The sequence below is a fragment of the Ochotona princeps genome, chromosome 11 (assembly GCF_030435755.1).
Source record: "Ochotona princeps isolate mOchPri1 chromosome 11, mOchPri1.hap1, whole genome shotgun sequence".
In the NCBI taxonomy this organism is placed as follows: Eukaryota; Metazoa; Chordata; class Mammalia; order Lagomorpha; family Ochotonidae; genus Ochotona; species Ochotona princeps.
The window spans coordinates 51,823,738-51,841,025 of NC_080842.1; the positions used below are offsets into that span (position 1 = coordinate 51,823,738).

Here is a 17,288-nt window from a genome sequence, read left to right on the forward strand (position 1 = left end):
TTTTTTAAAGATTTTTTTTTTATTGGAAAGTCAGATATATAGAGAGGAGGAGATTTCCACCGTGGTCTCCACAGCCACAACTCCTAGCTCACCACCTTAATTTGCTCCAAAATAACTTTACTAACAAAAAAATACCATATCATCAAGTCACTGGTGGAATTTCTTAGGCAAATGGAAAAAACCCCCACTTTTTTTATGGTTAGTACTTATGTGGTTAATGGTTAAAATGACTTCATTCTTTTAGACATTTGCATATTAGATAAACTGAAGTGGGGTACTTAGCATCAAGTCTTTCTCATCACTCCTTTCTATTGACATTGGGATGAAAAATGGTCTGTTGTTTTAATCAGTCCTCCCCAAAGCATGAGCCCTCAGCCGCACACACACTGCTGGAATGACACGGTGAGTTAGAGTGTTCTCAGAACTTTTTCTTTTTGTAAAACGTCAAGTGTTGTTCTCTCTTTGTCATCAAAAAAATCCATCCACAGACCTGCCGAGCAGTGTCTCTGATGGTTTGTGGTAGTATTTCTATCTGTAGGGATAGTGTGCTGGAGTTCCAGGCACGCTGAGAAAGCCTCACCCTCGGTGGCCACCCTTGGGACATTCAGAAGAGTTAACTTTGAATCTCAAGCCTTTCTTTTTTTTTTTTTTTTTTAATTTTTTTTATTTATTATTTTTAATTCATTAATTACATTGTATCATGTGACACAGTTTCATAGGTACTTGGATTCTCCCCACCCCTCCCCAAACCCTCCCACCATGGTGGATTCCTCCACCTTGTTGCATAACCACAGTTCAAGTTCAGTTGAGATTCCCCCATTGCAAGCATATACCAAACATATAGTCCAGCATCTTATTGTCCAGTCAAGTTCAACGGCTTCTTAGGTATACCCTCTCTGGTCTGAAGACAGAGCCAGCAGAGTATCATCCCGATCAATTAAAAGCTCCAACATACCATCAGCAAAAATTTACATCATTATGGAATTAATTGACATAGTAATGAGTAACCAATATGTTAAAAGTAAATGCGAGTTCTTAACCACCTTCTGTGACCACCTCACTGGCATTTCAATTTTAGTTTATACACAACATATAACGTACCTAACATAACATGTTATACATAACATCGTGTCATCTTAAATTAAGGCAAACATGTGGTATTTAACCTTTTGGGATTGGCTCATTTCCCTTAGCATTATGGTTTCCAGTTAGATGCTGTTAGTTTTCTAGATTTGTGTTTTGTCATGATAGGAGAAATGATTTAGTTTCTGGCTTAGAGGTTTTCTGTTGGATATCACGCTGGATGGAAATAGGATTTTAAACAAATGAGCTTGTTACAGCACCAAGAAATTTATTACATTGCTTTATTACGTTACTTTTAGTTGAAAGAAACTACTTCGCTTAGTGCAGAAGTGAAATCTAAAACTTTCCTTTTCCTAGTTGGATTCTGTATTCTGTTGGAGGTGTTGGACATGCTCATTAGTTATATCAAGCAATACCACTCTTTAATTGTGAAGAAACTGCTGAATTTTGCTTAACTCAAGGCTGCATCTTTGGTGCTGATAGCACTGATTGAGGCAGCATTCTGAATTCCACAGAGCATATGTTTGCAGGCGGTCAAATAGTAAATAGTGTAAGCTTTAGGGCCAAATGGCCTCTGTTGAAGCTGTTAAGCTGAGCAGTCGTGGTATAAAAAGCAGATATCGATAATTTATAAACCAATGAATGCCGCCGTGTTCCAGTAAACCTTTATGGTAAGAGGCCATAAAGGCATTGACCAGGTTAGTTGACTAAAATTTCCTGTTATAGCCTTTATTTTCAATCTCTCCTGGGCTCCAGGAAATGATAACTCGATAGATCACAAAGCAGCCACTTTCTGTTATTCTGTTAAATGTGGAGTAATAAAAACCAGGAGTGTTCTGTGGGGTCCCCCGTGCTTGTTCCTTCTGCTGGAAATACTCTTCCTCCAGAGAGCAGGGTGATTTGGATCCCGCCTCTCTCCAGTTCTGCTCTAATCTATTTTCCATTGATCCTGGCACTAGATTTAATGTCGCAGGTGTCCCTCTCCTGTGTCACCTGTCACTTCCTTAATGTTCTTCAGCAGGGTTCAATGCCAGAAGGTTGGCTTGTGTCCTATACGCTCCAGTGGTTGCTTTATCTACTGTGGTATCTGTAGTAGAGCACTTAGCATAGGACAATTGTGGTCCAGTGAATTGGTGAGAACCTTAACATTGGCTTAAATATTGCAAGAGGCACCCATGTTGTGATATAGTAGGTAAAAGCCACCACCTGCAATGCTGGCATCCCGTATCAGTGCCAATTTAAGACCCAGCTGCTCCACTTCTGATCCGTCGTGCTGCTACAGTACCTGGGAAATCAATGGAGGATGGCCCCAGTGTTTGGGCTTCTGCCTCTGTGTAGGAGACCTGGATGGAGCTCTGGACTTCTGGCTGTGGCCAGGCTCAATCTCGGCCGTTTGGGGAGTGAACCAGTGGATATAAGATCCTGCCTCTGTCTTTTCCTCTTTTCTTGTAACACTGCCTTTCAAATAATTGAAGTAAAATCTTTAAAAAGAGCTGCCTGAAATTTGATAATGTGTTGAAATTGAGTCTGTTGTCAGTATCGCAAACAGATGAAAGCAGATGAATAGCTTAATCAACAATATTTGTTTTAAAAATGTTTCACAGAGGACAGGCATTTGGCAAACTGGTTGACTCTGAGTTGCCCATGTCCTGTGTGCGAGTGCCTGTTTGAAGCCTGACTGCACACCCAGTTCCGGCTTCCTGCTAATGTGTACCCTGGGGAGCAGCAGGTAGAGCAATTGATTGAGTTGCTGCCACCCACAGGTTTGCACCTGGCTCAGTTCCAGCCTGTGGTGCCTGTAAAGCAATGAACCAGTGGGTGGGAGATTGACGTCTATTGCTCTGCCTTTTAAATGCAGTAAAAAGAACTAGTAAAAATCTAATAGAATAGATAAAATTAATAAAACAAATTTAATAGCTTCAGTGAATAAATATTAAAATTTAGTGAAGTTGTAGTCAAATAAAGCTAGGAAATTAAATTTTTGCTGAATTTAAGATACTGAGAAGAATTTCCCTCCTCTACCCTTTCTCATCTGAAATTAATAAGCTCAAGCTTTTCAGATCTGTGTAGATGTAAATATGAAAAACTAGATGTAATTTATAATAGCATTTCCCAAGTAAGTAACTCAGAGGAAGTGCCCTGTGAGTTTCTGTAAAGCAAAATTGTGGTTGAGTGTGCTGTTCTACAGGTGCATAAGTTGAAATCTAGAGTTTTTGAGACAAGGAAATCCTTTACATGATTTTAAGATAACTGTTTTCAAAAGATGGCTGTGTGCCAAGCACAACATACTGAGCATATTTATAGAAATTGTAAAACACACACACATATTTGCACACACATACAAATATTAAACATTTTGTATTTTGTTTTGACAAGATGTTTCAGTTTTATTTCTTCAGCTAAATGCAGATTTCTGTCTTTCTCTAGTATTTTTTTTTTTTACTATGAGGAAAACTGATGTGATATTACAAGACTGGGGCAGCCAACACTGAACACATGAGGTTAACTCAGCAATTTTCATATAATAAGCATATGTGTGTGTGTATGTGTGCATACATATATGTATATATGTACACACATATATATATATGAAATATGCACATCTTTCCAGGATATATACTGTTTTTAAAGAATGGATGGGGGATGCAAGTGGAACAAGATGTGTTCTTTGCCTATTTTTTAGGAAGGCGAGAAATATATGCAAAAGCAATAAAACTCAAAGACCAGGATAAAGTAATTTATTCAGAAAAATCTACAGAGACTTGAATTTAAGGTTGAGAGAGTTTTTTTCCTTGAAAAATCATCTAACTCACAGGTGGCAGTTGATTTGACAAAAATGGAAATCATTTTAAGTGCCATTTTTCACTGGAATATGGAAGTACCGCTTTTAGCTGTAATACTGTTCTGGCTTGAGGGAATGAAAGCTATTGAGGTGGGTGACACCTGCGTGTTCTGAAACATAAAGCAGCGCACAGGGGTCAAGAGCAAAGCAGAGGTTAGGGTTATTTTACTGAAGATGAAAGGTTGGGCTCTAAAACCAGGTGGGAGAGAAAGTGCCAGTGAGATTAATGCGCAGGTTGAACAGAGGACTAGGGAAAATGAAAAAGCCAGAGGTCAAATACCAAGAAAAGATTGGATGCCAGGTGAAGGCTTGTGGGCTATCCAGAAGCCCGCGGCCCATGACTTGTAGCTTAATACTGCTTTTACCTTCCTCAGTGACTGACTGTACAGTCATATTCCAGGGTTTCTAAGCTAAGCTGCTGCGACTCAGCCCTTTGAGTGTCTCAAGTTTCCTGTTAATTGCCATTCCAAGCTCACTTTTCACTGAAAGACAAATGTTATGGGAAGGCAACACATCTCTGTCTGTTCAAGGTGTAACGTGCACACGGAGGCTTGAATTGAATCTTAAATGCCTGATCAAGTATATCTTTTTATACCAACATATTAGGTAACTCCTTGTGAAATCACTTTCACTTATAATGGTTATGCCAAGGAATAGGTAGCTTCCTAAATTTATTTTCGGTTTGACAAAAGCACATTCTTAGTCTCTGTTAAAATAAATTAGCTAATAAAAATTAATCAGGGCATTGAGATCAGACGGTCTGAGATTAGGGTTGTCAAGACAGCATTCCTTTACTGTATGGCTCAATTTCTCGAATCTCCATTGCCCACCTAGTGTGAGATCAAGACTTCCTCTTGATCTTCATTAAGAAACCTAGGTAACTTTGGGCTTGGCATTTAATTGGTGCTCAATAAACTTCAGTTTTCCTTCTCAGAAGAACACTTTTTATAGCATGTGACTTTTGATCCTGTTACTGCAAGTGAGTTCTAGTCCTTTCATACCTTGATGTGAACTTGGCTTAGATAAAGAATGCATTTGTTCAGAATGAACTGTTAAAATTCAATGTTTTGATTGGTTCTAAAATCACATAGTTTAAGGGTCAGAAAGTTCCATATACATTATTTAAAAAAACGAGAGCTTTTCTTTCCTTCCAACTTCTTCTCATGAGGCAGCCACTTTAAACCATTAAGATAGCTCCTTCATTTATTTTATTAGTTACTTTGTAATCTTAATTCTATTTTAATTTTTATTTTTTCAGTATTAAGAGTTAATCCTAAAGCAAGTGCCCTGGAAAAATATGTGCACCCATTTTTACCAATTTTGTTTCCTTCTAGTGCAGACCCAATAGCATCCTGTAAGCATAATTATCTATAAAATATTTTGAGTGTGTAATTCAGTTTTATATTCTCATGCCTAAGTACTATTTATGTTTGGTTTGTAGCATTGTAGTGCTAATTTTTCATTCATTTGCAATTTTGACTTTTTTTCTTGGAGTTAATAATCACCTTTTTGTTTGCTGAGCTTGTATGTGCTTACTCATTCATCAAAAAAAATTGTTCGGGACCGGTGTGATAGCCTAGTGGCTAATGTCCTCACCTCACATGTGTTGAGATCCTGTAGGAGTGCGGGTTCTAATCCCGGCACCCCCCCCCCCTTCCCATCCAGCTCTCTGGCTGTGGCCTGGGAACGCAGTTAAGGACTGCCCAAAGCTTTGGGACCCTGCACCCGTGTGGGAGACCCTGAGGGGGCTCCTGGTTGTTGACTTCCGATCAACTCAGGTCCGGCCATTGCAGCCACTTGGGGAGTGAATCACCACATGGAAGATCTTCCTGTCTGTCTCTCCTCCTCTCTGTATGTCTGAGTGTCCATTTATGTTTCAAAAGTTTAAATCTCTGAAGTAATCAAAAGATATTAAGCTTTGAGTTGTGTCCTCATACAGTCCTAGGAGAACATGATTAGTTTTGGCCGGTTGAGTGCCAGGTCTGCCTTGAGGTCAGCGTCCTGGTTTCCCTTCATCGTTCTCTGGAGATTCCGTGTGCTCTTGTTCTCACCTTTGTCAGCGATGACGTCATTACGCAGCCCTGCCAAAATACCTTTGGGTGAAGAACAGCACCTTTCAGGAATAAGGCGGCTAGGAGGCCTGTCTTTTGAGACTTAACATTTCAAATGTTTCTCTCTTTTTTTTTTCCTAAGCATGCTTGCTCATAGTCTGTTATGTTTCATGCATCTTTATTTTCTTAAAATTGGAAACATGCAATTTAGAGTTGATGAATGCTAGCATTTTATAGAAGTATTTTAGTAATTCCTTAAGTGTGCATGTATATTTGTGTATATATGCCTTATATAGTCATTATTGCAGTGCTTAAAAGTATACTTAGAAGATTAGATAAAACTCAATTATTAGGTAGATAAGTAAGTAATTAAGTAAATAAGCAGATATCTGTACTTCTACAGATTAATAATTCTAAGAGACGCTGGGCCTCTTTAGGGTTGAAGGAGAATAAGATTTAGTATGCTGCCATCCTTGAGGGTTAACTGAACAAGACAGGAGGCCTTGGCACATGCTGACAGCACTTTTCTTCAGGGTTTTGCAGATTATTGAGAAAAACATTTATGATGACTCCAATACTGTGATTAATTAAAGCTGTAAATTAGACCTAGTGCCTTTGACTTACTTTTCAGTCATGTGATTTTTATTCTATGTGTTGCCGAAGCAAGCACAGGTGTGTGATTTTTAAAGCTGACAATTTGGTAGCCTCTGATACCTTAACTGAATATAATTGTTTAGCATGCATATTAGACTGAGTTTTCTCTTTTTTGCTTTAAAGCTTAAAGGTGAATCTTAAAAAAATAACTGCCCCTTAGGAATGATGTTAATTAGGAGTACTCCTAATTGAGTTCTCTATAAATAAAGATTTAATTGACTGCTTATACACTGTTGTTAGGAAAGCTATTGAAACTGTATGCCACCTGAGCTGCCAGCGCCCAAGGGAAGAGTTTATAGAAATCCATTCAGTGACGGTGCACAGCTCTTTTAAATGATTCTGAAACAGATTCTTAAAGAAATGTTTGCCTTCAAAACCCTACACAAAATGAGAATACAATACAGGCTAATGTGTTTCTTGCATTCTTGTACTTTTTTCCTATGGGAATTGTGAAGCTCTTTGTAAAATTGAACTCTCATCTAAAATGTGTAGTGGTCAAATGTCATTACTCCCTGGGGTTGGAGGTGGAGAGGGTATCTAGGATGCTCTGCTAGCAAAGTTACTGGGATCTGTTTTGTGAATGTTTAGGAGTTTAGACTTTGGGAACAAAACGGAGTTGACTTCCACCTATGTCCTCCACTAGTTGTATGACTTGGGCCAATTATTTAATAACCGCTGTCACAGTGTGTTCATCTGTAAAGTGGGAGTATATGGTCGCTTGGAGGATTAGATGAGTTACTATTTGTGTATGGTTTGGCACAATGTATAATCGAACAAAGCATGGCACAGGTATATGCAATTTTATTAACAAGCATGTTTCTCTAATTTATACTACTGAAACTTTAAAATCTGTGTAATAATGTATAGTTATTTCAGTCCCTAATTTGTGTCGTTTAATGGTGAGATCACAGACCAATGTGTCTTTTTTAAAATCTCATTTTGAAGATTTTGAAGCAAATTGTTAAATGAAATCTAGGAAAAAACAACCTTCAGATAACTGTTTGCTAGGTTTATTTGGTTATTTGAAAGGCAGAGAAACAGAGACAGATTTTTCTGCAACCGTTGATTTATTTCCCAAATTTCCACAACACTGAAATCGAACTGATTAACACTAACGCCAGGAGCCTGAAACTCCCACTGGGGATCAGGAACTAAAGCGTCAGTCATCTCCTGCTGCTTTCCAGGGGCACTTGAACAGGTATCTAGATAGGAAGTTGATGTGGGAATTCAGTTCCAAGCACTCTGATGTGGGATGCAGACATCCCTTGGTTACAGCTCATCTCGGCATGCCACAATGCTGTCGCTCAGAAAACATGTAGTGTGTTTTAGCTTTCTCTAGGAATATGCATATTAATTGAACATAATTCCAGTGGAATTAGTTGCCAGGTATTTAGCAGACTTTTATAAATGCTTGAGATGAACATGATTAAATTTGTTAATAGAAAAGATAGTAGTTAAAAATGTAACATTGGTATTAATTTAAAATTAGCATTTAGAAACACAGTCCTTAAGCTCCTTTTTAAAAATTCATTATTAGTGGAAACTCACTAGGCTATTGCGCCGGGCCCCAAAGCTCCTTTTTTTTCAGAGTGAACTTTTGATGAAATTGTAGGGTTTACCAGTATGAAATACAAGTTTCCATCAGCTTGAAAAAGTGGTAATACTGTTAAAAGTGATCTAAGTGTATGTTCTTATCTTTAATTAACCAGATTTTAAAATCCAGTATTGGCATTCACATCAAAATAGGTGGATGTTAGCTTACTTAATTAGAAAGGTAGATGCTTTTAATGTAAATTAATTTACTTCTCAAAACATCTTAAGTTGATTATTTTGCATTTTATATAGGAAAGTATAAAATGTAAATAATTATGCAGTTCATTGTTCTTATTGCCTAGATTAATTGGAGTAGGACTGTCAAAGACCAGATGTGCTTCTAAAGTGTGTGGTATGATGAGTTGACACTATGAAATGATTTCTACAGCCATACTAATTAGCATAGTTATCGCCTGGAAGGAGGATACCTAAGTTACAATATACTATGTTGTACGTTCTTTTTATAAGTGAACTTCTACCCTTTGACCAGCATCACTTAGATGTGAAATCTGATTTGCTAATACTCAACTCAGCAACAGGTGGTTTCTATAACGGTGGATACCAGGATCTGAAACATTTGTAAAATATTTGTGTTTTATTATATAATATATTTATAAATTAGGTAGAAAAGTATGGCAAGTTTTCAAGCATGTTAGAGGTTTCCTTCTTGAACGACAAGATAAACTTACACAGGAATGACTTTTAAGTAGACTTTCTACATAGGAAGCAACCCCTTGAGGCCAGTGCTATTGTGTTTTTGGGCTGATTCTCCGCTTGTGACATTGGCATCCTAATTGGCACTAGTTTGTGTTCTGCCTGCTCTATTTCTGATTTCAGCTGCCTGCTTATGATCTGAGCAAGGAACAGAGAATGATTCAAGTCCTTATTCCCCTGTATCCATGTGGGAGACCTGGGAGAAGCTCCTGGTTCGTGGCTTCTGATTGGCTTAATTCTAGCTGTTGAGGTCATTAGGGACCACTGTATGGTCCCCAAATGAACCAGTGGACCAGTGGATGGAAGAATGCTTTCTGTCTTCCTTTCTTTCTGCACTTTGCCTTTCAGATAAAAATAAAATAAGTTTTTTAAATGAAAAAGAAGCAGCTCATCATATACAGGGCACAGAGGGAGAGCATTCCAAGTAGTTGAAGTGGTCATGAGTTTGAAAAAAAGGCATAGAGAAAAGAGGCAGCCATTGTGTGTCGGGTCACTTGCCCACACACAGGCTGGCTGTGACTGAGAGCGTAGTCTGAATGATACGTTGCAAACCGTCGCTCTCTACCTGCAGGGAAGATATGCTTTCACTTACCGTGTTGCTTTCACTTCCATTTCTTTTTGACTGAGTTTTGTCATGCTTACCTCTCCCTCTGTATATTATTACAGTAATGCAATATTAGTTTTCTTAAAGTTGAGTTTGAAATAGGTGAAAATATTCATCTGGGAGTTGAGAAGTTAAAGTGGTAGAAGAATATCTTAGAGTATGTATTTTATTGTATCCAAGTCTGAGTGAGGATGTACATGTAGTCAGATGGTGGTTCCTTGCTCTGTAAGCCTTACAGATACTAAGCTATTTTCCATCTTTTCTTCTCCCTATTTTCTTGTGGTTGTCACTGTTTAGTGCTTGGATGATGTCTCTCCTTTTGCAAATTATCCAGGTTGTGATGGGATTCTGAGAAAGCTTTATAAATCCAACTGATTGTGATTAAACAATTTCAAGTAAGATATGTTAAAGTAGTTTCAGCTGGACCCTTGATAGTATTTGAAATGTTGAATTTAATTCTGAGGGGTTTTTTATTTCTTTTTTCTTGATATTTTTATTTTGAATCTTTAAATTATGTAGTACAATTTCGTATAGACTGGGATTCCCCTCTCAAGCTCCCACCCCCCCAACAGATTTTCCCCATTTTGCTACAATGGTATAGACCTTCATAATGAATCAGAATTCCATCAGTCTCTTATTGAAGTGTATCCTGTCATTGCTGGTACAGACAATGTCAGACAGTCCAGCATCCCATTGTCTGTACCCATTTCCAACAGTTTCATTGGGAAAGAATCTTTTGTCTGGAGGCAGGGATGCATGTTGCATTATACCCCCACATCTGGATATGGTAGACCCCAGCACTGTATCACTATACATTTCCACAAATGAGAAGCCATGACGACAAGGTCAACAACTGGTATGAGTTAGAACAACAGCTACCACCACCACAACAAATTATAGCACCATGAAAAAACGTGCCACTGAGTATCCAACACATGGGCGACAAAAAGGAAACACAAAAATCATTTGGGAAAAATGATGCCACCATGTAATCCATGAGCCAGCAATTTTTTAAAAGACTTATTTGTTTCAATTGGAAAGTCAAATTTATAGAAAGGAGGGACAGAGAGAAAGATATTCTGTCCAGTGGTTCACTTCCCAAGTGGCCACAGTGGCTGGACCTGAGCTGATCCTAAGCCACAGCTAGGAGCCAGGAACTTCTTTTGCATCTCCCACATGGGTGCAGGGTCCCAAGGCTTTGGACTGTCCTCTACTGCTTTCCCAGACCACAAGCAGGGAGCTACATGGGAAGGGGAGCAGCTGGGATATGAAGTGGTGCCCATATGGGATCCTAACACGTGCAGGGTAAATAGCCACTAAGCTCTTGCACTAGGCCTTAATTCTGAGTTTTTAGGATATTTCCTGCCTCTGTTCAACCTTCTTTGAAGAGCATCTGATGATATCAGTGCTGGTTGTTTGAGGTTTTTTTTTTTTTTTTTTCCCCTGCCTGGGTGCTTAATCTTGCTCAGCATATTCTTTTTTGGTGCTGTATTTGTTTTTCTGTTAGTTACCAATCAAATGATACGGTAGAGAAGGGAACATTCTAGGACTTGGTGTTTGTGAATGTAAGGATTTGTTGAAGATAGAGGGTAAACAAAAAAGTCATGTACCTTTGGAGACTTTGTCAAGTCATTTCCCTATGAGTAAAAGCAGAGGAGGCTTTGAGAAAGAAGAGCTTTATGATCTAATTTGGATTGGATTATCAGAAAACAAATTTAGGTGTAGGTAGTTGAGGTGTAACTGAAGGATAAATGAGCTGTAGGGAATGCCCCCCCCCCCAATTTGCTTATTTTTAATTTAAAGGGAAGATTGTGCTGCTAATCCCTTAGCTGACCACCATTCAAAATATAAGAAAGGGTGAGACGCAAAGAAAATCCAGGTTTGCAGAGTTAACCAGTTTCCCTCAGGATTGTGTGGGCAGATGTATATTTGTCCACGTGTAAGTGTAACAGAGATAAATAAGAAATGAATGCTGAGTGCTAAATTTATTCAGTGTATAATTAGTGTTCTACTTACTATTTCCTTACCTTTAAACTTTTTTAAAAAGACTTATTTATTTGCGTGGCAGAGTTATGGAAAGGGCGTAGGGAGACGGACAAATAAAAAGACATCTTGCATCCACTAGTTCACTCCCCAAGTTGCTACAAGGGCCAAGGCTGGGCCAGGCTGAAGCCAAATCCAGCAGCCTGGATTTCCAGGGAGCCGGCTCTTGTGCCAACTTTGGCTGCTTTGCTGGGCACATTAGCAGGGAGCTGGATCAGGAGTGGAGTAGCTGGGACTTGAATTAGCTCTCATGTGGCGTGGTAGTGTTACCATGGTTGACAGCTTAACTCACCGTGCCACATTAGCCCTGTCTTTCAACTTTGAATGTTGAGAATTTGAAGAACCCTTTGGGCTACCATAAGAAGTGAAAAAACACATCTGTAAAGCTGTTGGAAGAAAACACAGTGCAGGCAGGAAATGAGAAGTCACGAAGACGAGAAAGATGAAAGACCAATATGGAAGAAGGGCAGACAGGCAGTTGTATTTATTGATATTCCTGTCCTTACATGTTCTTATTGCTTTGTAAGTACTAACTCAGAGTTTAGCTGTGAAAATGGTGTTTGCACTGGTGATCTTTGAAAGTTTTCTCCCTTTTTCTAGAATTGGTTTAATTTTATCTTCAGCAGAATAAATTTGCTAATGATTCATGTGGGAGACTTGGTGTGTTTCCCTTGAGTTACAGCTGTGTTATGTTGGCGGAAGAGGCTGTGAGACAAGCTTGCTGCTTTTCCACTTTTCCAGAAGTTCTTTTTTTTTCTTTCTTTAAATCTTCTGAAAGTCACAGGAAATTATACCAATTCTTGAAATATGTTAGGGACGTGCAAAACAGAGGGTAAACATGGTAGATGTTTACCTATTTGTCTAGAAATAATATTTTTAAATTAAACAGGAAATGTTTTCTGCTATATATTCTGTGTTAAAGGCTAAACATTTTTAGATGGTATCTGTTTGAAGTGGGAGCCATGTAGAAAAGAGGATATTCAAACTGCAGGATTTTCCGATTTCAGGGAAGGAAAAGAAAATAAAAAACAACCCCAAGCAGAAGTGGTTCTACATGCTTCCACATATAGTCTGAGTGATAGTCTTTTTGAGCCTATGCATGAAACTGATCATGATATTACTATGCCTTTAGTTTTCATATTGTAACCATTTTAAATTGTATTGCCTTTCATGTTATTCTTTCAAAAATGTTAATGTAAGATCGAATTTTGAATGATCAGAAATGATTGTCTAGATTTGAAAAAGACTTTTCTGCTCATTTAATTAAAATTAAATAACTGCCTATATAGTCCAATTAACAAAGCCTTGTAATTTTGTTGTAACATTATTCATGCCCCGAAGCAAAAATTAAAAAAAATTAAATGTGTAAGCTTAATGAGAAAGGGATGTGTATGCAAATGTGTTATCTTCATTAATGGAAATGGATTCATTGTGCATTGTATGTAACAGTTTGTCTTACACTTAACCTTATACGTGTGTATGCCTACATGGTTGACAGTACTGGTTTTTAAACTAAAATAGTCAGTTGACTAGAAAGTGTCATTATGCGTATCTTTTTTTACTATCTTCCATTGCAAAAACTGTGTTAACATAAGCCATTGTTGTTTGTGTTATTTAATCAAATAGGGATGTTTTCAACATGACTACATTACAAATGCATTTGAAATCCCAGTCTGTGGTACTTAAGTGTAAAATAATTTCATCATGTTTTATAGAAAACGCATGTTTCAGAAGAGATGGGTGAAATTTGATGGCCTTAGCATTTCTTACTACAACAATGAAAGGGTAAGTGCATTTTACAGTGTTCAAAGATTGCTTTCTGCAAGCTAAATGTACTTCAGTACTGAACCAGTAGTTTAATTTTCAAGAACAGGAGTTGGATTATCAACATGAAAAGAATTCGAATGTAATAAAGTGCACTTTTATAATCTAAGTTTTTCTTGAGGCATAAAATTGAGATTTTTTTTGGCTCGCAGGGTTACGATTATTTGTAGAGTATCTTCTGTAAACTCTAGGAACTGTTATGAACAAGATAACGATGAATAAGAAATTGCCATCATAAACAGCGGCGAGGAGGGTTTACAAATGATTCTGTAAGGGTAAGAGTGCACAGTGAGGAGATAGCATTTGTATTCCAGGAGAGGGAGGGGCTTCCTTGAGATTTCATATGTTCTGGGATTGAAGAAAAGGGGAAGCAGAGACAAAGTGCCTATTATCAGGGAGGACAGTAAGGGTCCCAGAGGGAAAGTGCAGCCCCTGTAAGAGAGCACTTTGGTTTGTAGGAAGTTGCATTAGAAGATATTCCCTGAGACAGATATTGAAGAGCAACACATTAAGCCTGCACCTGGGAAGGCAGCGACTGAGAGCCCACGTGCTGCCATCCACGCTCTCCAAAGGGTGACCTGAGTGGAGTCCCTGCCTGCTGGCTTCAGCCTGGCCCAGTCTTGGTTGTCGCAGGCATTCAGCGAGTGAACCAGAGGGTGGAAGATCAAGCTCTCCTTCTCTCTATCCTCTCACTCTGTCTTTAAGATAAATATAAGGTGTTTATTTTGATGCGGGATATTTTGAAATGTGTACACATGAAGACTTCATGAAGTTCATGAAAAATAAAAGCTCTTCACAGATTTCAAAATTTTTGTGGCAAATTATTTTTTCATTTCATTTTTTCTCAAAGAACTTTTGAAACCCTCATTGCAAATTTGATTGCATGGATTTTTTTTCTAATTGTAGACTAGATGAGAAAGGGACTCATAAGAGACTATGTAGGCTGTTTTTGCAGTTGGAGCTCATTGAAAACATCGACTGTTGGGGGCTGTGTGCTAGTGTTGCAGGTTATTCCTATATGTGTGGCACCAACATCCTATATAAGTGCTGATTTGTGTCCCGGTGGCTCTACTTCCAATCCAGCTACTGCTTATGACATGGGGAACCAGTAGAGCATAGCATAAGTCTTTGGGCCCTGACACCCCCAATGTGAGAGTCCTGGAAGAAGTTCCTGACTCATGGCTTTAGAGTAGCTCTGCTGTGGTCTTCATTGGATGGAAGACTTCTCCCTATATCTCCTTTTCTCTCTTTAAAGTCTGCCTTTCAGATGAAAATAAATGTATCTATGCATTGTGTATTTCAGAAAATTCATGGAAAATGGAATTAAATATTTCAGTGGCAGATACTTTAAAATTAAAATCCAGGTGTAGTTTCTTTGGATTGCAGTATATTTCATGTATCTTAAAGAGAACACTTTGTATAAAAAAGCTTATTCTTTCAGTAAAACTTTTTTTTTTTTTTGGTGAATTTTTGAAGTCCATGTTGTGTATTCTTAGGCAAATGGCATCTTAATGGAATGAGGTAGTCCTCAGCATGTCTGAGTTGGTGTGAGAATGTCTTCATTCTCCAGAGATGCAGTCTGTAATACTTAAGGATGTGGTACCACATGCAAATGGTTTTCAAATATTCCTACTCGCTGTGTTGATCTCTGCAGATACACAAACTTGAACACCTGCAGAGTTAGATAAAACAAATTCTGAAGATGGAATTAGTTGTTTACTGTAGATGGAAGTTTTGGGTTGTTTATTGTGCTGCTGATTCAACTTGTCTGTGTTTGAACATCTCTCTAATTAAGTGTTGGAACTAAGAAATACTTCTATTTAGTTCAGTTAAATCAGGTGACTTTTTTCCAATGATTTTTTTTTTTGTTTGTTTTACCATGCTCATTTTAAGGCTTAGCCAGTTATTTTACCTTATAACTTATGGTCTGCCTTTAGTCTTCATTATGTAGAGATTGTCAGGGCATAATAATGGTGATATTTGTGACCCGAATAGAGATTGGGACTTCCTTTCATAAATCACTGCTTCAGTGTTGCAGGTTAGCAAAGTGTGTGCTTTCAGATGGGAAGCAGTGTATCCTGTGGCCGAGCGCACTCTGACTGCTGGGCTGTCGAGAGCAGTAGGTGAGATGTGGTGCTTGTGTGGTTTCACTCTGAAGGTCCAGATAAAGCATCAGATCCACCTTCATTGGAGGTTTCTAAGGTGCTGAGATGCATCTTTTTAAAAAGCTGGTCTTGCTTGTAGCTAATGGGTCTGGTTTGCTAGTGCATTTCAATGTGGAGATAGCATGTATTGGCTTTGGCTGAGTCCAGTGTAAGTGATGGAATCTGACAACTGGTTCTTTTCAGTCCCTGTGCCTTTTAAGTGAAGGTAGGAAACAGACCATTCAGGAGTGAGAAGGTTTTCACACCACGAGTGCGTCTCTGTTGGTAGTGGCATCCTTATTAGTGGAGAGAGAATTTCTGGTAATTCAGTGCTGCCCTTCCAGGCAGAAGAATTGGAGGAAATTTCCTAAAACAAAGGGGGAAAAGTCAAAAAGCTGGGAGAATGAGTCAAGTTAAGAAAAGCATTCAAGAATTAAGAGACACTATCACAAGGCCAAATATGATAGTTATTGAAGTTCCACAAGGCACAGAAAAAGAAGCTGGGTTTAAAAATGTATTCATTTGAAATACAGGGAATATAATAAAATAAAGGAAAACTTCCCTAATTTGGAGAAAGCATTGGGAAACAAAGTACAGGAGGGGCACAGAACTCCCAACTGTGTTAGCAAAAGTGATCTTTGCCATGATACATGATAATCAAGCTCTCTTTAGTTGAATATAAGGAAAAGATCCTTAAATATGCATGTGAAAAAAAATCAGCTAACATGTACAAGAACCCCAATCAGACTCACTGCTAATCTCTCAGTAGAAACTCTGCAGGCCAGAAAAGAATGAAGTGACATATTCCAGATTCTAAAAGGAAAAAAAAATTGTCAGCCCAGAATAACTTACCCAGTAAAGCTTTCCTTTGTTTTTGAAAATTAAAGACAATTTTTCCACAGTGAAGCTCAAAAAATTTGCCTCTTCCGTACCTGCCATATAAATGATGCTGAAAGATGTTCTCTTGACAGAAAAAAGGAATAGTACCTGCCAAAACCAATGAGAAATGCGGAAAATGCCCCATTAAAATTACAAGATGAAATCAAACAACCCATTGCTAAAATGACAGGACCAAGTTATTACCTGTTTAGATTAACTGTGGATGCAAATGACTTAAACTCAGCAATCAAGTGTCATAGATTACCAAGCTATCTGTTGCCTACAGGACACACATCTCACCAACAAATTTGAGGAAACTGAAAGTGAAAGGATGAAAGAAGCTATTCCAGGTTAATGGAAAAAAAAGAGCTGCTGTAGCCATTCTTATATCAGATAATATAGACTTTGATGTGAAAGATATTAGAAGTGATGAAGAAGGACACCACGTAATGACTAAAGGATCCATTCAGCAAGAAGAGATCACCTTACTAGTGTTCTCTTTTTTACATCTCTAATTTTACTTGGTTTTTCTCTCTTGGTTTTCTTTGCCAGTCTGGCTAAAAGTTTGTTTTTTTCATCTTCTTAAAAATCAATCTTGTTGCAATATGTAGTTTTTTAGTTTCAATCCCATTAATTTTTGCTGTGATTTTTTAAAATCATTTTTTCATGTACATTTTTCTTTAATGAGTTCTTGAGATGTATTATTAGATAACTTATTGGAAATATTTCCATTTTTTGGTAAGCAACTTATGTTGGTCCTGTGCAATAGCCTAGTGCTAAAATCCTCCCTTTGAATCTGCCAGCATCTCCTGTGGGCGAGCATAACCCAGCTGCTCCACGTCCCATCCAGCTCCTTG

The 17,288-nt window shown here is 38.2% G+C and overlaps 1 protein-coding gene across 3 annotated transcripts in view; it reads left to right on the forward strand.

Moving 5' to 3' along the window:
• Positions 1-17,288, forward strand: part of ARAP2 (ArfGAP with RhoGAP domain, ankyrin repeat and PH domain 2) — a 150,900-nt gene that overhangs the window by 18,331 nt on the left and 115,281 nt on the right. For all 3 annotated transcript variants that reach the window (XM_004579161.4, XM_058670225.1, XM_058670224.1), the window contains exon 6: positions 13,300-13,369. In XM_004579161.4, coding sequence (XP_004579218.2) covers positions 13,300-13,369 — 70 coding nt within the window. The remainder of the gene's footprint in view (positions 1-13,299; positions 13,370-17,288) is intronic.